The sequence below is a fragment of the Simochromis diagramma genome, unplaced genomic scaffold (assembly GCF_900408965.1).
Source record: "Simochromis diagramma unplaced genomic scaffold, fSimDia1.1 OVJJ01000366.1, whole genome shotgun sequence".
Classification (NCBI taxonomy): Eukaryota; Metazoa; Chordata; class Actinopteri; order Cichliformes; family Cichlidae; genus Simochromis; species Simochromis diagramma.
In genome coordinates this window covers 502,210-525,561 of record NW_024386970.1, presented here as the reverse complement: position 1 = coordinate 525,561, position 23,352 = coordinate 502,210, and the positions used below count along the sequence as shown (strand labels likewise).

Genomic DNA, 23,352 nt, shown 5'->3' with positions numbered 1-23,352 from the left:
TATCACTCCGGATGAATGTTGGGGCTCATTGTTGTGCTGCACAATGCATCCGAGATGATCCCACACGTCCCCGACGGATAGGAATCTGAGCATCAGATGCATATAAACTTTTTGCACAGCAGTGTGCATTATCTACAGAAATTATCTGGTCTCCCGCAGAGTAAACAGCAGGCACCGTGCTCTCACACAACACATCAGCACAACCGGTAAATAGAAAGGGAGACACACATCCGTTGGCGAGAAACGCGATGTTTACGCAGGGCAAAACTTTTATTTGGTTTGCTTTAACAACTGGCGATATCCACACACGCCCTACAGAGTCCCAACATTGACCCCCATGAGGCCGTTCCTCCTCAATATTCACCAGGTAACACAATTATAGATGTGTTTGCTAAATCTTTATTCAGATTAAAATGTTAACGTTTACCCAGAGGTCAGTGTCAGGGGGTTACGTACATAAAAAGGTTTTCTCATCTGAAGGCTGGGCACTGTTAACAGTTCAGGGTCAGCTCTAAGCAATAAGAGCAGAAAGACACCAGACCTACAGACTCCATGTAGGGGTTTAAGGTCGTTGGTATACTGTCTGAGATAGTTCCATTATTCTCATACTGCCTGTAAATCATCTGCTTCATGGATGGCACCAAACAGCACATCTCCATCCTCTGCAGCATCTTCACTAGGGCTGCCACAAACGATTATTTTGATAGTCGACTAGTCACCGATTATTTTTGCGATTAGTCGACTAATCAGATCATCATCCATTGGACATAAAACGTACAGCTTATTGCACCAGCAGCATCTGCTCTTATATAACTATCATTAGCTTACAGCTTTAAGTGTTTAAGGTGCTAACTAAAAATAAAGACAAGATGATAGTTTGTTAAATTTTAATGAAATTTGCAGATTGTTTCGGTGAAGTTTAATAAACTCCTTGCTATCTAAAATATAACAGGACACCGGAGTAAATTCTCGAGCATCTCACACTTCTGATGATCAGCTGTCTGCTTGATGTTTATTCAGCTGTGTAAAAACTTTAATCTCAGCCAAACCGATTTACTCAGGAACAAATAAAACACTGAAAAAAGCCAAACAATAACATTTTTAAGTTATCTAAGTGACTTATATATCATGTTTAACCTGACTAGCGAAAGACGGCGGTGGGTTTAAAAACGATTTGCCGGGAGTCCGGTGTTCTCACGGCTCTAGTGAGCCTTGCCCCCGGCTAGCTATCGAGCTAGTGGGTAACAGACGTCTCCGAAAACGTCGGAGCGCTTTTGAAAATATGCGGTGTCTTGATAAACTGAGCAGATATTTGAGGTTTACACAGCTACATTCCTGCCTGAAAATATGTTAAACGTTTATTTTGTGACCCAGAAAGAATAATAAGAGTAATATTAAAACTAACTAGCTGCCGCCATTGTTGGAAACTGAGCTGGGCTGCGCTATGAATTCTGGGACACAGCTTCTTCTTCTTCGGGGTTTAACAGCAGCTGGCATCCTTGTACATGCAGTGCTGCCATCTTCTGTTTCAGTCTGTTATTACACTCTTAAATCCTGCTACTTATTCCTGCGTCTTTTGTGATCTTACAAAGCTTCAAACGAGGCGTCGACTATTAAATCAGTCGTCGACGATTCTGATAGTCGACGTAGTCGTGACTAGTCGACTAATCGTGGCAGCCCTGATATTCACCTTCATAATTGTGTTAATCCAACATTTGTCCACCTATTAATCTATTATCTGATGTTTATCATGCGCCACAGTCAGCGGTCAAAGCAGAGAAAGCCAAGCCTCCCCACCCCATCTCTAAAGCCAAGTCCCTTCAGAGGAAGCCCAGTTCAACTAGTCAGGGGTAATGGTACTAGGTGAGGGTAGGCCCTTGGATCAATGATCAATCCTTGGGACAATTTCAGCAAACATTAAAATTATTTACAGTCTGTGCATTTACATGTTAAGGTAACACCTGCATCATAGAAAACTTGAATGTTGCCACTAATAACTATCATACATATAATTTTGTAACAATTAAAACCCAGTTTCAACCTCCCTGCATCAGTCCCCGTTTCTTTAATCTGCTCAGCCTCCCCACACCCCGATGACTCGGTTTTACTTTGAATTATCACCCCACCTTAATGAGTTCCCTTATGGTTATTATAGCAATGTACTGAACTATATGTGCTGCTGATTTATGGATGGCAGAACTCTGCATACGGCACCTTCAGGGACATTTTCTCCCAAAACAAATGCAGCGAGTTTAGAATTAAACTCCATCTGAAGAAATACCACATATAACCCTGATGCCAAATGTAAAACAAAACCTACATAAGAAAACTTCGTGTGTCAGCTCTTTACTTGGTGCAGCTGCTGGATTTCAGTAGTTGGGTCTTAATTGAAAATGTAACTGCTATGTAAAGCCAGAAAGTTTAATATCAGGCTTTAAAAGGGAACATGCATTAGTGGTTTCATATCTAAGCCCATTAGACGGAGGAAATAACGTGTTCTCGGATCGATCTCCTACCTTCCAGGCAGCCATTGTTTCGGTTTAGTCCAATAAAGCATGAAAATCAAGTTTCACAGCTGTGAACAATGGCTGTGATTCAGGTTTTCTTATTATTTCACATTTCAGAGCCAGCCACTGGTGAGCTGCCCAACTTTATATGCTGGAGCTAAGATGTGGCTCCTAAACTGTCTCTGTAAGGTTGAGGTTTTACCCTAAACCACGAGTATCTGTGAGCCTAAGGAAGCAGTTTGTGCCTAAATAACAACAACCCAAACCAAGAGTAAAGAAACATCAGAAAGCAGCACAAAAGTTTCATTTAAGAAGAAGTCAGAGCTGTCAGCTTTGGCCTTATGCATCTTTGGGAAGCTTGTAGATCTGTAAAAACGGGGCCGTTCTGGTTTTAGACGAAGAACCACGAACCTTTTTGCAGTCAGCCGTCTCCAGAAACCACTCACAAACTGGGCACAAACCTTCCCCAGCAACTGGCTGCTGCCAGGGCGTCACTCGCCAGTCTTCATGAACTGGGTTTTACAAATCACCTGGGCGGCCAACTACTCGCAACTGGTCAGGGAATCTGCACTTTAGGGGGATGATCTGTCAGCCTGAATGACAAGACAATAAGAGCTTCATGCCACATCTAGCTCACACAACACCAGCCCTAACCCACATCAAGACTGACCAGGTCATGACTGTCGAGTCACATCTGGACCGCACAGCATCGTTCAGAGGGGTAACGGAGCCACGAGTGCCAAAAGCAGCCAAAAATTGTTTGGGTGATAAATCGTGCCAACAAATAAGTTTCCAATATTTTGTATTGAAGAAATTATGTTTGAGAGTAAAGACAGATCCCACGTGGTTAGTTTACAGTCAGCTGGGCTGTCTCTAAACCAAGCATTTCATCTCGCCATGTTGTAGCTGGGCATACCCGTGTCCTCTGAGACAGCTCTATCACACGCTCGCCGATGACCCCCCCCCCCTGCTTGTCTGACACCACTACAAACAACAAAATCATTACTCTTACAACTCTGTTCGTGTCACTTCATCGGAGGATCCATGCGTGACGAAGCCCAATCACACCAGCATGCAACATGACGCACGGCGACTCTTTCATTTAACAGTGCGTGCCCAGGCCATTTCACGCCTGCCGGGTAATTGATAGAATATCTCTTTCCTGTCAGACCCAAAACAAATATGAACGCTGTTAGCCGGTAAGTTCGGTTTATCAGCTAGAGACGGATACTTCACCAGCTTCAGCCACATTTATATTTCACAATAATAAAGATGCACTGATTGTGAAAGTGCTGCAGTGACTCTGCTTTCCCAGAAAGACTGCAGCTGATTGATCTGGGACTGACCCGGAACCAGAACATAGATGCACTGCTGCCTGTTACGATGCAGTGACCTCTGTAAAAGGGAAATTACCTCCTGGACCCTGCAGAAACCACCTGTGGGTTTATCATTAAAAATGCATGTTGCAAAGTCTAGAGGACACACGTGCCTGAATTTTAAAGTCTAAAAAAAGCTGCAAAGTACAAAACACTGCGGGGAACGTCTTTAAGCAAAGGTCACTGCTGTACGCCGCCCGGTCTGCACGGCACGCGGACTCTTCCAATAAAAACGTCACAAATGAAGGTTCAAGTATTTTACTGGAAGCATTTCCCCGTCTCCCTCGCCTCACCGAGCCTGGTTCTGTCGGAGGTTTATTGGGGTGGTCTAATTGCTGGGGTGTTGTCCACATTACTGTAGGGTCTTTACGAAAAATGTAAAGCACTTTGAGGCGGCTGTTGTTGTGACTTGATCTGAACTGCATTCCCATAATCCAACTCACTCTGAGACATCACTGGTAGTTAGAAATGGTCCAAATTTATTGAGCTCCAGTGAAAATGATCAGTGCTGTTCTCACAGGTGTTAGGATCATTTTTACCCTGCAGGCATCCGCGAAAAAGAGGATTTACGAGACTAAAGAGGAAGTCAGACAGCTCGTTGACGTCTAAAGACGGTATACCATGTTCTGGCTGAAGTCTTTCTTCAGGAGGAGCGCGACCTCCGACACAGCGTTTGTAGTCCGTCACACTCACGCAGGTGCAAGAAATCCGAATCCCTGATGCTTGCTCCCATGTGTGGGATGATTGATGACACCTTCACTCCTGCCCATCACTCCTGTTTTCTCTGGTTACCTGTCAGGTTATGTATTGATTTTAAAATGCTTTTACTTTTCTTTAAAGTTCTTTATTGTCTTAAAAAAAAAAAAGACTACCTGTCTGACCTACTTCAGCCTTGTGATCGAGCCTCTCGGGTCTTCGGGCACTTTGAGACTTTCGGTTTGTTCCAAAGTGCTGAACACAAACTTTTAATGGGACAGTGTCCAGGTTTACTGGTTTGACTATTAGAAAACTTAGAGCAGCTCAGAGTGTTGAGACCTTCACCCCAAACATTTCACTCTGCTGATAAGAGTGCTGTTTAGTTTAATGATTTTTTCCCCCTCCCCCAGTTACTTTTTGGGTCAGTATCAAAAGTGACGCCTTCAAGCTGTGAGCTAAAATGAAGTTAATGTTCTGGGTGGAGGAAACTGATTTAAAGCGGTTTGTGTGGCGCTTTCTGTTCCAGTCGCAGCAGCACGACCAACGTTACTGCAGCGGTGTCCAACCAACATGCAATCCTGTGGCCTTTAATGTTTGCTTTGAAGACGGAGGTCAGACCTGCGACCTGTCGCAGGCAGTCGCAGTGAAACACAAAGTCAGTCTGGAGGAAGTAAAGCTGTGACCTGCATATTCTCTGGATCCAAAAACAACAACACACGAGTGAAAGCTGTAGCATGATGACACCAATGATGCTTGTAGTGTGAAACAAGCCTGAAACCAAAGGATGTTTATATGAAAGCAGATTATTTAAGACCACAAAGGAAAGCTATAAAAATGTTAATAATAATACAGACTGTGGAAGTTAACTTATTAATGTCACCAGCACATCTTTTTAAGCCCATCGGAGCATGCACGCTCTGTTTTGTGTAACTATTTTTAAATGCCAGTAAAATTGCAACCACGTAAGATAGCGCAATAACAAGGAGTTGTTCTTACGTAACATACATTCAACTTGTCGTAGGTCACGGTCTCATCCACAAATGGCTTTTTGCAAAAATCGCATAAAAAGCGTTGGCAACAACAAAACCATTAAAATCCAGAAACACGCTTTGCCGATCAGCTGTTCATAGCACTTCCTACGCTCGAATAAACGTCGGCGCAAACTGGCGTGGCCGCTATTACCTTCGAAAACCGGAAGTGACGCCATTTTCTGTGGGAAGTGTAGTTTTCTCCCTGCAGGACCTTTCAAAGGTTTACTGGTGTTTTTGAAGTCATGTTTGACTTTATGTCTTTCTGTAAAGTTTCTGGGAGGCTTAAACTTAAATTTCACTGTTGGAAATAGTTTATTTTGATGCTGTTTTTTTGTTTTTCAAATAATATTTATTTTCGTTTTTCTTAAAGTTTATAAAAAAATATCTCAAAAATGAAACTACAAAGACACTCCAAATAAATTTCCTGTAAACTATTTTGTGCAACTTTTTTTCATTTACAGTTTTGAGGGACAAACCTCTGAAATCTATTCTGTAACTAGAAATATGTCTAAAAAACAAACAAATGATTTTCAATTTTTTGCTATGTATGTAGTTACTGTGGACTTTAGTTAAGTGACAGGTGTACCCCGACTCTTCGATACACCTGTGATAAAACTCTGTAAGCTAACTATGTATCTGTAACTATGTATCTGTAACTATGTATCTGTAACTATGTATCTGTAAAATGGCTTTTAAATTGTCTGAATTTTTGCTGGTTTTTTGCGAGCAGAGTGATAATCAGGGAAAGACGAAGACTTTACCTGCAATACCAGCAGCTCAGGTGTGTTTGTTTCTTTGACTAAATAATTGATGTGGTCTCAGGGAAACTGACTGATTAGTACAATTTTCTTTTTATCGTTTGTTTTTTGTTTGATCTCTTTTCTAATAAATAAAACAATAAGAAAACAAACAGCTGAGGTGAGACGTGAAACTGCGTTTGCAATGAAAGAAACCTGAGGTGCTCCCAGCAACTCGGGCAAACCCTGCGCTCGACCTTTCAGGCTTCATGGAGAGAAAATTCAGTCTTTGGTTTTACACTGTTGCTTTTTTCTTCATCGTAAATTAAGAAGTCGAGCAGGACACGATCACAAACGTACTCAGGAGGCTGGAAAGCACTGTTTCCATGACAACAATCCAAGCAGCGCAGAAAGGATGAAACAATCTGAGACTTCACCTCGCACTGACTGGAATTAATTTCCTGTTGACTTAGTTCAAGATTAAATACAGCCATTAATAACATAATCCTAACCCAGCTCTCACCTTCAAACACGCCTGAACATTCAGCCACTGCTACAGGGAGCAGGTGCACAAGACAGGTCCTCACACTGCAACCGTGTATACGGGTTTATGACACACACACACGCGCACAAACACACACACCACTCGCTCTGTGTGCTTTCCAGAGCCTCGGTCTCTCAGTGCTCTGCGACGAGGCTGCTGCAGAAGTCTTTTTCTAAACATTCAGCCGTTTGACTTCAGGGAAATGTTTCCTGCAGACTCAGCAGACTCACTGCTCTCACTGTCACGGCCGAACATTGTGCAGACATGCTCTGGGGTGCTGTTAGAAGAATCTTTTGATCATGTGGGTTGCAGAGTGGTGGCTCCACAAATCGAGCTTGTCCCAGCATCAAGGTGCATGCTCGATGGCATTGGGACTTTTTGTAGGCTGGCTTAACATCTTTGACTCTCATTTGTGTTCTTTAATAAGTTGTTATAGAGCATTTTGTCTGTGTGGAGCGCCGTAATGCTGTGATAGGAGAGGGCACTGTAGGTGGGTGGGTGGTCACTTTCATTGTAACAGCAGGGTCAATGAAATCACTTTGTCTGCAACTTCACTTCTGGAGTCCTGCTAACCAGCGAGGCTAAAGAAAAGAAAAGAAACGGCTTTAACTACGTGATTTTATGACAATGATGTGAAAGTAGATTAGATGAAACTTGATCCCTCGGGTGGGTTCCTCTGGGAAATTCATGCAATAGTCTTGAAAAGAAGGAGCGAGCCATGCTCTGCAGTAAATGCAGAGCAGCGGGGACACAGCCGCTCATCCTCACTCACCAAACAAACTCTCCTGACCTGACCGACGAATCACGGAGCTCGGCCACATTAAGACTCCACGGCAGTCGAGCGCTGACATTTCATTCTGCGGCCGAGTTTTTGTATCGTTACTCCCTTGTATCTTACCAGTAAAATGGCATTATAGCATCTGAATTCAACCAGAAGGCAAACATTTTCTGCTGGAGCGAATGGAGCAGAGCGGTTTGACGTGGGTTTATCCAGAATATATGGCATATCGGTCCTATACAGGGTAGCTATGAAACTAGACAGCTTTGGAAACACATGGATTGGACTTTTTTGACTATATTAGTTTCATTTTGCCTTTTTGAGGCTTCAGAGAAACTACCCTGCAACTTGTGTGTCAAACCTTAAAGGCCAATATCATTCTGGATTGTTAGCACAATGCTAGAATCATTCCAGGAGTTGAGGTTCTAGCAAGTCTACCCAACTTCAAATCATGCAGTGCTCAGTGAACCTGCAGAGAGACCCAAGAGCTCCATCTCAGACTCTAACTCAGTTAGCATGTTAAAGGTTAAAGTTCATGAGCGTACAAGTAGAAGAAGACTGAACAAGTATGGCTTGCTTCTCTCTAAAAAGAACAAATTAATGAAGAAACCACAAGACTTCTGGAACAAACAGCGGCATGAACAGCTGCACGTTTGGAGGAAATGAAACAGTTATCATCACAATGGTGGAGGGATGGTGCTTTGGGCTCGGTGCAGTCACTGAAAGGACCATGAACTCCTCGGTATACCAAAACATTTTAGAGTCAGATGTGAGGCCGTCTGTCCCACAGCTAAAACTGGGTCAACAGTCACCACCACTTGTATCACACGACACCATAACGGACAGAAATCGTGCAGCACCCGTGACGTCCCCTTGCTCATGATGTTAAAGTGGAAATTGATTCCAGGACTTCCAGTTATACTGCTAACACAACTTCAGCTCTTTGCAAGCATCTGCACAGACAGCATGCTAACACTAAGCTAGCCAGCTAGCTAAGACCCAGAGTGAAGGCCGACCCCAGCCCAGCAGCCAGACCCTGAACTTCAACAGGTAACAAATGGATGAGCAGTCAGGCTGCAGCATCCGTTGTGCCTGTTTAAGTTTCTGAAGTAAATCATCATCAAATACAATAACCTCAGTTTGATCTGAATTAAGAAGCAGAAAGTTAGCGGCCATCCAGGTCTTTGTCTTTAAGACATTCCTGCAGTTTAACTCATTGGTGTGTGTTATCTGGCTTCATGGACAGATAAAGCTGGGTGTCATCTGTAGGGATGGAATCAAAAAGTGGTTCTTTTATTTTTAATTGCACAAAAGGACGAGAGCGCGACGGTAAAGTGCAGACTGCTCCAGGACAGACACAGCTGCATTACACTGCTAACACAACTTCAGCTCTTTGCAAGCACATGCAGACAGCATGCTAACACTAAGCTAGCCAAGAGTGACGTTAAAGCTGGGTAAATGCTGACCCCAGACCAGCACCGTGATGAAGTGAGCAGCTGCTGAACCTCAACAGGTAACGAAGGGACGAGCTTCTGTTCTACCTGTTCATGTTTCTACAGTAGAATCACCATGACGACTGCTCTCTTTGTGCTGGTTTTCCTCTTTGCTTTATGTTGTCAGAAAAAGTGTATGCGGTGACAATGTATGCTATGTCTTCTAATGATGCTGCCTAAGGGAAGCATGTATGATGTAAACAGAATTGGTCCTAGCACTGAACCCTGTGGAACTCCATGATTAACCTCAGTGTGTGAACAAATCGGAGTCTATTAGGTAGATATGATACAAACGTAGATAGCTGGCTTCTACACAACCAAACTTCTTTTCGCCCCCTGCTGGCCATTAGAAAGTCTGCAGACGAATACACTCCAGACCAAAGCAGCCTGCAGTGCATGATTTTACTGCTCAGGTCATTGTAACTTTCTCTCTACTTATTCAGGGAATAAGTACTTTTTGTTCCATTTCTTTCCTTCTTGTTCCTCGCTGAGGCTTCACGGAGACAAATTCCCAATGGATCAAAGCATGACGTCAACAGATTAAAGCCCAAAGCAGAGCAGGAGCTCTGTTCTCTGTGAGAACAGAAACAGTGAGTGTAAACATCTCATTTATTCAACCACTCCCTTCATCCAACACCACTGCATGGTTTTATTTCTAATGCTTTAAGATTTGATTGGATTCTCAGGTCGCTGTCACGACCCGGGCGAAAGCAGCTACAAGACTCTACAACACGCAGCGAAGAGCGACACGCAGCTCTAAAATTCATGCTCATTAAAAATAGACAGCAGATTGTTTTATGTATAATGCAACACATGTCAGGGATAATGAGCTGCACGACAGGAAACAAGTCGGTCAAAACCCAGCAGACTCCTCATGTGAGAGGAGAGCAGCTTTATTTACCGTTTGGATGAAGAGGCCTGCATCTGTGAACGCTGTTTGCAGCCACCCGCACTGCCTGCAACCTTTAAATATAATACTTCCCTCTTTGCCACGCAGGGAAGCAGGTCGTGACTTAAAGTTCTGTCTTTGTTTCTCCCACGAAATGTGATGCGGTGCACTACAGAAGCTCAGCAGAGCATGTGTGAATGAAGAAGGAAAAAATCTCTTTCATTGTTCGCTAAAATCCTTTGGACTCCCTGAGTTTAGCTCTGAAAGACGTTCCACACTAGTGCGTAACATTAACTCAGAGAAACTCATCAATCCTGGAACTGGCTCATTTCTTCTGACATCAACTGGTCTTTTTCCAGTGTGGAATGATTGTACAGCATACATCTCCAATGGCTTTGATAAACCAGAACCAATCCACACACAAGTACACACACAGGCTCAAATATATACATACACCCCTGATATTTGGTTAAATGCCTCTTAGCCACTTACATCTCTGCCAGATGCTTTTGGGATCCAACAACAAGCTTCCAGCTTGCTGGCTGATATTTGGCCGCTCTTCTTGGACGGATTGGTAGAGTCATTTAGTTGGTTGGTTTTCCTCCTGTGGTCCACAAACTTTTGGCATTTGGGAATGCCATTCCTGAAGCTTGATGTTATTCTGCTTTCATTCCAAAATCAGTTTTGATGGTTTTTCGGGATCGTTGTCCTGCAGGAACACCCAACTACATCCGTCTATGTATTTATTTGAGGTAAAGAATGTGTATGTAGTCCTCTTTCTTCATGATTTCACCAACTTTATGCTGTGTACCTGCACCACTGGCAGTGAAACAGCCCAGAGCGTGATGCTGCCACCGCCATGCGTCACAGCTGCAGTGTTCTCAGGGTTGAAAGCCTCACCTTTGCTCCTCCAATCAGCTCCATCTTTGTCTCGTCTGACCATCAAACTTTTCTCCAGAGGCCGTTTGGCTCGTCCACGTGGGCAGCTGCAAATTTCAGTTGACCTCGTTGATTTTGGAGCAGGAGCTTCTTTCTCGGTCCTTGGAGATGTGAGACTGGCTTCACTGTGGAAGTGACACTGGTGTTCCAGCAGATTCCAGTCCACAGCAGGCTTGATCCTGGGTGGGTCCTGAACATTGACAGTTTGGCTCTAATTCAGATGTGTCACCACTTTGCCAAGGAGTGGATGGAGACTTCTGAGCATGACTCCACTGAAGTATTAAATAATGAAATGAGGAATATTTTGCTCATTTTGGATTTGACGCCACACATTGGCCAGTTCTGTTTCTTTCTACATGTGTGTCATGTTGACAGTGAATGTTTACTGTGTGTAAAACTGGATTTTGTTAGTTGATGAAACCCTGCATTGAAAGAACATTATAAAAACTCTAACGATCGTATCTTCTGTTCATTGTATTTATTTAATTCTTTGTCTTTTTATGAAAGTCTGTCGTGGTTTTCATGGTCAGGATTTTTCTACGAGGCTTGTATAGAATGTGAGTATATTAAGTCCTAAAAGAGCTCCTCCTACTGACAGATAGGACTGTGAGCAGGACACACAGAGTAAAGTCTGCCTGCTAACCTCCTGCAGAGCAGTGATGCAGACATACGGTCATGACAAAGACGCATCGTTATTTATTTATCCAACAATAAGACAAAAAGACGTACGAGATGTTTGGTGTCACGTGTCCAAAGAACATCGTTCCAGAAGTGTTTTGTTGAGACTCAGCTTTGCAAACCTCAGCTGTGCTGCCGAGTTAGAGCCAACCTTACAAACACGTAATACTTTCGTGACCTTTAACCTTTAACATGCAAACTGAGGCTGTGGAGTCTCAGATGGGACTCTTGGCTTTTGGACGTCCACTCCTGGGAGGACTGGTGAATGTTTTTCCTTGGTGTGAGCGTGTGATCAGCAGCACCGGCTGATGAACCGACCTCTTAATTCCTCGCTGTATTTCGTTTTCCACACTTTCCTGCTTCTATGTTTGGCTTCATAAATAATGACAGAGTGTAAAAGTGTCTGCATTCAAACCAGATGATTTGCATCATGTTTCGATATGTAAAACATTAGAAACTTTGTTTTTAACCGCGACGAGAATAAAGCAGCGATTCTGAATCTGTCTCCCAGTAACGATCAATAACACAAAATACCATTTCGATATAACAGCGATATTAATCACAGAACAGGTCAAGCTTAAATAAAACCCAACATTTAGATTTACATTTCTTATTGGAGTCACTGAAATTTGAATTCATGCTTATTAAAACTCAAACTTTACGGCCATCAGCTGCCAAACTGGACGCTGTGCTAGGAAGAAGAGAAACGCAGAATCTGGGCTGTAAGCAGGACGTGAGCAGCTTCCAGCTAAAAAATGGTCCGGAGTGAGTTTTCAGTTAGAAACCTGCTTTCCAGGCTTCATACTTCCTAATCCTCAGCACGCTGTGACGATGCTCCGACCTCTGACCTGCTCTTTATCTGTAAAGTCAGACATCCAGAGAGTGCGGCTTCCCCTCCCGTTGACCTCTGCGAGCAGACGCCGTGAGCTTCTCCCTGATAAGCGGATGTGCTGTGATATCTCACCTGCATCGATGATCCCTCCACTCGTGCCACGTAGGCGAATCGATCGAGGAAGGTGACGGTTACGGGGACGGCGACGAAGAATCCGCTAACGAAGGCTCGCAGGCAGCGTCGCCCCGCCGTGGCCTGCTGAGCCATCGCAGATCTGGACAGGGAAGAAGAACATGAGAGCGGGAAGTCGACGTGACCGCGACAACACGCAGGAAAATAAACAGCGCTCAGATTAGACTAGGTTAGATTAAACTTTATTGATCTCTGCGGGGAGGCGGGGCAATGCAGCAGTGGGAGATTAATAGAAACACACCAGAGAAAGTAGAGGTGGGAATCACCATACATCCCACGATACGATATTATCACAATACTTAACGCACGATACGATATTATTGCAATTTTTTAAAATATTTTGCGATATTCAGATTCTGTCCATAAAGGTAAACTTTATCAATATTCATTTTATCTAACATCAAAGTCTCGCACTCAGTCTTTCTCTCAGTTCAGTTTTATTGTTGACAAACTGAACGGTTTGTATTACAGTCTAGTCCAACTTAACTGAATGCAACCATCTGGTACAATTATAGCGATTCTGAACTATGCAATATGAAAACTATGCAGCCCATTCAGCAACTGAAGAATTTGAAAGTAAATTAAAACAAAATATAATTTTACATTAAATAAAAAAGTTTTAAACTTAATTAAAATAAAACATGTCTTAAATTAAAAGAAGTAAACTGTCATGTTTATTGCTGCCATAAAACAAGTTAAACACATTTGGACAGTGAAGGAATGTCAGGATTCTTGCTCAGAAAAAGGATCAACATGCTCTGGAAGCCCGTTTCCGCCACTAAATAAAAACAAAACAGCTAGTATCCATAACTCGAAATTTCGAGTTACTTTTCTCGAAATTTCGAGTTACTTTTCTCAAAATTTCGAGTTAGCTCTGCCAATCAAAAATATACGTGAATGAGGTCGCTTTCTTGTTACCCGGAAGCATATGGCGCAGAGGAACGCGCACTCAAAAACGGATCCCAACAAATTGGCGCTTTCGCGAGTACGTTTGCTGATAGTAACACCATGTGATTCAGCTAATAACACGGGGGTTTCATCATTTGTGAAGCCAGGCCGAAAACACTCAGCAATCTGTGCGACTGGATGTAATACCGGTAGCTTAGCTGTAGCATTGGGGCGATTGTGGCTCAGGGGTTTGGGAAGCGCATCTGTAACCGGAAGGTCGCCGGTTCGATCCCTGGGCTCTCTGTCCTGGTCGTTGTGTCCTTGGGCAAGACACTTTACCCTACCGCCTACTGGTGTTGGCCAGAGGGGCCGATGGCGCGATATGGCAGCCTCGCCTCTGTCAGTCTGCCCCAGGGCAGCTGTGGCTACACCTGTAGCTGCCTCCACCAGTGTGTGCATGTGAGAGTGAATGAATAGTGGAATTGTAAAGCGCTTTGGGTGCCTTGAAAAGCGCTATATAAATCCAATCCATTATTATTTGTAGCTGAGGGCTTCAGCTTCTGGGTAACGAGGAAATGACGTCATTCACATAGATTACTGATTGGCAGCGCTAACTTGAAATTTCGAGTTTATTAACTCAAAATTTTGAGAAAAGTAACTCGAAATTTTGAGTTATGGATCCTTTTTTTTTTTTTTTTAGTGGCGGAAACGGGCTTTCATAACATGCTCTGAAGTCAGAGCACAAAAACCTTTTTTGTAACAAAATATCGATTTCTGCTGTCCCTGTATCGATACATTATTAGCAAACAAAATATCACGATACTACACAGTATCGATTTTTCCCCCACCCCTAAGAGAAAGACATGGAAGCAAAAAGGTAAATAAGGTGTGTTAAGTGAAAAGTACATGTGAAACCTTTCAGATACACTGAAATCAGTCATTGACCTGAAAATGGACGTTTTCCACATGACTGACATCACATTAGGGGAGCATGAAATTCACAAGGGAAAATGGCATTAAAATTCTCAATTAACAAGAAAAAAAATGTGGTGAAGGTTTCATAGATCAAAAAGATTTGCAAAAACCAAAATTGTAGTTTGTGACAAAGAAAATGCAAATCAGGCAATTTAGAAAATTTTGATAAAACGAAACAAGAGGGAGGTTTCCAGTCGCACAAGAGTCACTGACAAGAAGCATTTTTGCAACAAGTAAAGCTGTTGTAACAATGCTTGTGCCAAGGTCATGCACATATCCAGTTATACCTCCAAAACTGTCTGAAAGCATCAAGCAGAAGCACTCATGCAGATGAAACCTGCAGCAGGACTGGAAACAAACATGCAACAGGTCATAAAGATGCAAGAACAATGAGCCCCGCAGCACACAACACGGGGTACTGATGTTCTGCAATGTTTGATACAAAAGCATCAGTGGAACTGAACATTTTGTGCGCCATTAAAGTGAAAAGCACAAAGACTCGAGCTGCTGGTGGAGACAAATATTCATCTAAAACCTGCCTTAACCATTATATTTGAAACATTATATGATATTTGGAGTCGTGTGTGTGAAACCTGATCTAAATTATTGCTGCTTGCATTCTTTAGAAAAATGTGTTATACTTTCCAAATTAAGAGACGGCCCTGCCTGCTGCGGGTAAACCAACGACCCTGACTGACGAAAACTCGCCACAGAAAGAAGTCGTCCTTTTACGAGTTCTTATCGCAGGTTTGGCGACAGCGAACGCTGAAAAAACATCACGCTGAGCCCGTTCCCCTCCTGACAGAGTTTTTCATCCACTCTGCTGGTGCGCTCCAGGAAGCCCAGACAGGCGTGAAATGACCGAGCAGCTGGCGGCGGCGGCGGCAGCCATGCACCGCTGCCTTCGGCTAACAGCTAACAGCCTCGCCTCCACATCGGCCGTCCTCACTCTGGAGATCTGCCACAGCTATTACCTCCACATCACAAGAATTCAGATGAAACATCATCAAAGCACACTGTACTCTGCCTCCACGCTTTCAGAGAGTGTCGGCGAGGCCGCGTGAACACATTCAGGGATTAAAAAAGTTAATCTGTTTCTCCCTCTAATTCAACATCTCAATGCAACGTGGCAGTTTACCAGCATACTGCATGTCAGTACCAGGAAGCTTTTTCAGTACTGTGAGGCGAAGAGGTGCAGGAACACTTTCCCAACATACCAGCAGACAGACTGCAGAAACCCTGTTAGTATGAAACGCTCCCAAGAAAAACTGATTTCTTGGCTCCACACAGAAGAATCCAAGTTGTAGGTGGAAGTAAACAAACTGCCATCATCTCGCTTGCAAACTTGCACTCGAGTTCCAGTTTAAGCAGTTTTCAGCAAAGAAGACAGAAAAACCTGCAGGAGATGTTTAAGGGAGACTTCTGTGCACTCAGGCTCCAACAGAATCGCACTGTGTCTGCTGCAGACGGACTAACGAGCTGCCTCGTCAGGTCTGCGGACTTCCACACCTCTGGACTGCAGCTGCTGCTTTTCAGCGCTGGGCGAGCGCAGCGGTACACGAACCGATTCTCGACCTGCAGCCAGCATCCCTGCAGCTCACAGAGCCACAACATCAACCTGATCAGCAGGTCTGCAGGGACGCACAGACCAAACGGGCCAAACTGTGTGTTTGATGTTCATGTAGCTCAAGTTTAACTTTCAAGCTTTTTTTACAGCTTTTTCGGAGTAACCGAGTCGTGTTTGGTGGTCATACTGCTGGGCAGCACACAGCAACAGCAATTTAGCTTCATTATATTGTAGAGAAGGGAGACGTACCTACAGCCAATACGTCTGAAACTCACAGAAAAGTCTATTAAACATTGGGGTGAAACGTCTCTTATATATGTGACGTAAAGCTTTTAGCTTCATGGAACATGGAGCGGTTTAAAAGGTGGCTGTTTGCTGTCACTGGGCGCTGACAGTTAACTAATCAGAGGCTAAACAGCCATCAGCAGAATAGGGCTGATAGGGTTTTACCAGCAGCGCATTGACAAAGGGAAACACGGTGGAGCAGGACGGACAACAACCCACAGGTGTATTTGGTGTTTGGACAACATTCATGGTTTAACTCGATTTCTCCCTGAGGGAAATCTGTCTGCAGCCATGGAGACAAATACTGACAGCAGACACACTGTACAACCCGAGAAGCTCAACCGGACGATAAAATAATTACATGTACATTTATAAATTACACAATAAGGTCAGTTCTTGACTCAGGCTAAAGGACTACTGGAGCATTTGGGGAACTGCTAGCTTTATTTGTCCCCTGATAGTGAGATACGAGCAGAGAAGCAGCTCGGCTCTCTGCAGCATCTGCCCCATGCACATCACAGAAATCATTTCACAGAAGTGCTGGAGATGGAAATGCTGTCAGTCACATCATCGTGTTCACAGCTGGGTTTGTGCTTCACAGTTAGGCAGCGACTTTTAGATCTGGTGTATTTGGGAAATGTGGAAAGAGTCAGGCTAACTTTGTCCAGTGCTGTTGGCCAACAGGGCGGCGGTGGTGCTACTGCTGGCACACAAAGGATGAGGAGAGGGGGAAGGCATCGTAGGAGGCAGCGAGAGAGAAAGGAAGGGCAGGAGTGTAAAGGTGAGAGAAGGAACTCTGAAAGGAGGAGCGATGACTGGAAAATGGAGACGGCTGCGAGGGAGGAGGAACGACGAAGACCACGGAGAAGATTGATGGCACGCAGAGGGTTGGAGTGACAGAGCAGGAACCTGGGAAAGGAGGATGGAGGATAATCAAGAACAGGTGAGACCTGATGAGAATAGCAGCGTCTAACAGTAAGAGACTGCTTGGACACTTCTCGGGCAACGTAAAGCGCAGCAACCACAGAGCTGCAGCCTCCTCACATAAAGGAGCGTCCACGGCCTCCGTGTACGTTACATCTTATTAACCACGGCGGTCTGCCTCCGCCGGGCTTTGTAAGACATCAGTCACCCGCCATGTGCTGCAGGGAGGAAACTCCGGCGCCGGTGCAGAAAATCCATCCTACCATAACAATCCATCCTGACGTGAACATATTGCCATTACACTTCCATGCAGCCGGCCGCATAATTCACCCACAGAGCGAATGATCAGAGGAAGCTTCAAGGTTTCCGCTCGCTTTTACAGTCCAATCGTTTCTGCGCCGACACCTCGAAGCCACGCGGCGCTCGCATTAAAACGACCTTGTTTCCCACAGTTTCCTGTCGGCACATTTAAATGGCTGACACAGCGAGGCCCACATCAAAGTGACGGGTAAATGAAAAATGAGCTTCTCCCCTTGTTAGCTAAATGTCCACATCATAATATACAGCTCCTTTTAATAGGAAGACGCCCCCAAACTACTCTTCTTTCTGGGTTTTTAATTTAAAAAATGCATATTATCAATAATTCAGCGCCTTCACTGAGTTCTGCAGCTTTCCAGCAAAGGAGCGTTTAACAGTCACGAGAAGCTTATAGCTCACGGACGTGGGCACAAAACTTTTCAGCTTCATCATTTTAACAAAGTAGCACCAAAGTTTCTGTCAATTAATGCTGAGAACGTGCAAACTGTCAAAATACTGGACAGTTAAAAATGACTAAAAATGACTAAAACCTCAAATCCCGATATAAGAAGAAGTGTTCCCAGCTGGGCGTCGTGTACCTGGAGTCGAGTGTTTTGACCGATGCATGAAACGATACATTTTTACACATAAATTGTAACGGCCGCCGTTTTCTTTGTGAGGATTTATTACACGGCGTGCTGCGAGGAAAAGCCTGCTCTAACGTTGAGTCTAAGGTTTGTTTGGAGCACCTGACGGCTCTTTGTTGCTTCCCGTGCGTAAACCCTCTCCACGCTGTCACGTGATTCTTGCGTAGGTGGGTGTTTGAGTCTGAGGTGGGGACGGCTTTCCTGAATAAATTGCATCGTACAGTTTTCTGGTCCGTGTCAGACTTTTATAACCAAACCATGTCTTTTGGTCTTCCTCACAGGTGCTCAGCATCAGCTTAAGGCTCAAATCACAGTTTGTGGTCAAGAACATCCCCTAAAGACTCTCCACAAACTCAGCATCAGCAGCTTTGATGAGCTACTACAATCAATAATCGTGTCTTTTGATTATGACACATTTAATAAAAGGAAGGACTCTCCACACACACTGTACATTCTCACAGCTGCTTTTCATGGGTAGAAAACTCAGATAAATACAGGCCTACTAACAAAGAGCTCTTAAAACAAGCTGTGAGTGGCTGTCAAGTTCTCGCTTGTCTCGCCTCATTCTCAGACATTTTTCAGTAATTTATCAAAAGCAGGCGTAATAACAACACAAAAATGTAAAATCTGCATCCTGAGCCACACTTGTCAACAGTTTCAGTTCTTATTCTGAGTGAATTTGGAAAAAAAAACACCAAATCTGAAAAATATTGGCAAAATACCATTTCTCTGTCCTTTCTTTGCTGTTGGCCAACACGACTTTTTTTAGCTCCTTTTACATGAAAACTAAAGTTGAAGATTCAAAAACAAAGATCTTGCAGCATGAAGACGTCTGGCTTAAAGAGAACGAGAGGTTTGTGGTTCCCGGGGCCCGTCTGAGGAACCCGGTGTCCACGCCGCCGTGGTGACAACTGCACTCCAGCACATTAAACTCCGCCGGGGGAGCGGTCTTTATCAAGTCTGTAGGAAAGGCATTAATATTGTTGACGCGGTGACAAACGAGTTAACGCGGCACATCTCTCTGTCGCATTGGTATTCGTGGCGGTGCCCGCAGAAGGAGCTCTGTAAGGAGCCGTGGCAACAGACCAGGCAGGTTATCATAAACAAACACTTATTGGGGTTATTAGACTGCAGCGGGCACGAAACAAAGGCTGCTGCTTTCAAAGAGCAACAAGAGTCAGAGAGCGATGCTCCGTGTGTGCTCGGGGACGCCTCTTTATGTCGAAAAGCAGCTTCTCAGAGATCCGTCAGGAGTTCAACAAACCCAATTCCACTAACCGCTTCAATTTATTCAGATGAGCCCGATACAGACGGTAAGAGCGGGGCTCACCGCTCGCTTTCAGATTCAGCGAGCGGTGAGCCCCGGAGCAGACCTGAGGTCAGCATATCAGCCGCTATCAAGCCGAGACATTGTGCTGTGCTTTTGCTCCAATTGCTAGAATTGAATTTCTGGGTCTCTGGGCTGGACTCCATCTCAGCCGGTGACTAATGTTAGCGTCCCAAAGCTTTTCCAGACCGATAAATCCACAGGGGAGGATGCAGCAAGGCAGCAGGAACGCTGATTACAGCCAGCCGCTGGGAGATTTCCCCACAAACCGGCTTCCACTTCTGCCTCCGCAGCAGTTCTGGGCTTTACAGGGGAAGCGGGAGGGGGGCCGTGGAGAAGCTTGACCCACAGCTAAGTATGATGGAGGTTTAGGAAAGAGAGGGCTGTGGTGCTGAGGGAGGATCCGGGTGATGAAGAAGGATGCCCGAGGCAGCCGAGATGAGTTTTAATTACTGCACACTTTGTGCTCTCTGTGAACCTGCACCCGTAACACTGTGCTGTGGGTCCCTCTGGCACAACAGCCAATCAATGCTACCAGTGTTAGTGACATCAGTGATATCATGAGCCTGCAGGTGATGAAAGTAAATATCAACCCAACAAGAATGTCTGTGCAAGAGATGCAAACTAAGACTAAGACGGCAGCTAATCAGGCCGCAGGGGGACAAACCTCACGCCGGCCTGTACAGCAAAATCCATTCATTAACACAAACGCGTCAATCTGCAGAGCTGCCTCTGAAATCATCCGAGTATGAGGCCAGTGTGAGAACGATATCTCAGACATCTGTGTGCACCGTCGATTGATTTCATGCATTTGCTGCCAGGTAAACTCATTTTTTTCATTATTATTACGCGACCAAACAAACCACAAATAACAGCAGTCAGCTGCGAGAGTTCACGGCAAAGAAATGATCTGCTGTTGCTGAGGGGAAGAAAAGGAGCCGTACTGATAACATCTGTAACATCTGACATTAATGAGCCCGTCCAGCGCTTTCTATTTGATCTACATTTGGTTCCCTGAAGCTACACAGAACCTTTTTACTACACTTGTAACAGGAGATATTTACATCCTGTACGACTTGTGAATATGGAATCATTAGACATCTCAAATATGAGTGCAGAAGTGTCCGTCCACTCGTCACAGGCATGATGTCAGGGTGAGCGGCTCTGTTTCCAGGGTTAACTGGATTAACAACGTTCAAAAGCAAGGATTAGCTTTTCCCTTTTCCCCTCGAGGATATGAAGACCAGGCGTGCCTGATGGCTTCAGATACAAAAGTGCAGAATGAGATAAAGAGAGATTATTTTGATAATCTGACTCGTGCAAAGCTGCTCTAGCAGAACCAAGAATAAAAACATGGAGTGTGTTCATCTGCACAACCAGAAGACTGAAAGAGACAAACTCTTTATTCATCAAACTGTTGTTAGGATTCAGTGAGAGCTAGCTTTCCCCCTGCTTACAAACTGCACCCAGCATGTGCATACGATACGTTCTGATCTGTAATAAAGAGAATGAAGAGCGCACAGTCAGGGCATGTAAAACCTCTGCTGGTTTCACATGCAGCATGCAGGGTGTCGTCTGCTCAGCAACAACAAAAACCTAAACAAACGCAGTTCACGTCATAATACGAGGATGTGGAAGAGGGCGAACCTTATCTATGGGTGTGGCAACAACTGATAACAGACGGTCAGCTGTTGCAGGTCGGCCTTGAAGATGAATAAACACAGACACACGTTTAAAAGAATATCCTTTGAGATGGAGGACATGGCTGCAGCAGGCACGGCCGCCCAGCTGCGTTCTTCTGATCAGAGCTTCACAAACTGTGTCAGCTCTCCTTATCTGGACAATCGACAAGCAGCTGTGCTGTCGTTGTGGAGTCAAAGCACCCAGCACCACCCACAGACTGAGCTCACTGTGGTCCTAAAGGCTCCAGAAAGCCACTCTCCTCACAGACACCTCCAGGCTGTAGTCGTTACATGAAAAGGGCCTTTCTCTCTGAGACGCTGTAATTGCAGAGCAGCTGAACAAAAGGAAAGACGTAACTTCTATAGAGACGCAAAACTCTGACATGAACGTTATCACTCTTGTGAAAGTCATGAGATGACTCACCACGTCTGGATTCACCAAAAGTTTAACCGTGTAATTTCCACTTCCATCAACAACGAGCCTCAAATGTCACCGTCTCAGTATCCCACCATGACGCCTTCCCATGAGTTTGTTTTTAACCATTTCTGTCTCCAACTCTTTGTCTCTTCTTCTACAGGAAAACAACAGATGCAGGAAGTCGTCCTTTAAAGTGGGGACAGACGAGAAGCTTCCTCTTCAGGAGGACGTAGAGCCCGCAAATGTCACGGTCTGCCTGCGACCCAGCGTTCACCTCCACCTGTCCCCCAAAGGACGAGATGGACACCGAATGGATTTTCCCCTCATCATATCTCTGAGACTTCCAGCAGACATCCCATAATTACCACTTTGCTACGGTGTCGTAGCTGCACCACAGAGCAACACTGCAAAGTTCACTAAACATGGATGTTTACATTTTTCATTGATTTCTTATATTGCAAACATTTGCACTGTTATCAGTATTTGTACTATTTTATATTATTTTTTAAAGTCATTATTCAACACATTGTTATTGTTAAATAAATATCGTCAAATAATCGAGATCTCAATTTCAGTGAAAATAATCGTGATTATCATTTTTGCCATAATCGAGCCGCCCTAAACATTAGTATCATATGAAAGAGCCCATCCTTTGGCGATATATACACATGGAGGTCACCTGATGGTGTGTTTGAATTCAGACACATTGGAGGGTTTTCCAACATGAAGCATCTCAGTCTGATTTAGTGCTGGCAACTCCAAATTTATCTGCATCATTGTCCTGCTGCCCGAGTGCTCTTGAGCTTCATGGCATGAACTGATGGGAGGACATCCTCCGTCAGGGTTTTCTGGTAGATTCATGGTTCCCTCAGTTACAGCGAGACCACCACCGTGTCTGCTGCTGCCGTGATGGCGTCTCATCGGATGTGACGGGGCTCAAACCCTCTCTGGGATCATCCAGATGTTTTCTGGCAGATGTGAGATGAGCCTTTGTGATCTTTTTGGTCAGCAGTGGTTTTCTCCTTAAACTCTCCCATGGAGCCATTTCTTCTCTTTCTTGTGGCTGAATCATGACCTCTGACGTTGTCGATGGCGAAGGTTCAGCACCGTTCCAGCGTCCTCCATGTGTGGATAACGGCTCTCACTGTGGTTCTGTGACCTTTCAGACTGATGATGTCACTGACTTTGGTTCTCAGCTGGTTCTTTAGATCGTGGCGTGATGTGCTGCTGGTGGAGATCTTTCAGCCTGCTTCACTTTATCAGACAGCTTCTGTTGGGGTGAGTTCTTCTGGTAGTAACTTTAATAACGGGGCACCGACTCTTCAAAAGAAGACGCTTTACACAGGAGGGGAATTTTCTGCTTTAGAATTTGAAAAAAAAAATCAATAAAGGAGTAAAACTGAAAATATTTTATAGTGTGGTAATGTTTGTAAGAGAACAGGCAGTTTAGGGGTTTATCCCCACACTGGTAGGTGATGTTCACCAAGTCCAAGCAGCTAAGATCTCAAGGAAAGGTCACCAGGAAGATAAACATCGCTTTTGTGTGGACCCAGATCATCCACAGCACATCTGATGCCCATATATCCTGTAACAGACCAGACTCTGAGCTCCACAACAAAGTCTGTGACCGGCAAACACACACAAGCACCC

At 44.5% G+C, this 23,352-nt stretch overlaps 1 protein-coding gene across 1 annotated transcript in view; it reads right to left on the bottom strand.

The window, feature by feature from the left end:
• Window positions 1-23,352, bottom strand: part of immp2l (inner mitochondrial membrane peptidase subunit 2) — a 189,017-nt gene that overhangs the window by 152,145 nt on the left and 13,520 nt on the right. Inside the window, exon 2 of the mRNA XM_040038769.1 lies at window positions 12,633-12,774. Within this exon, the coding sequence (XP_039894703.1) occupies window positions 12,633-12,767 (135 nt within the window). The 5' untranslated portion in view covers window positions 12,768-12,774. The remainder of the gene's footprint in view (window positions 1-12,632; window positions 12,775-23,352) is intronic.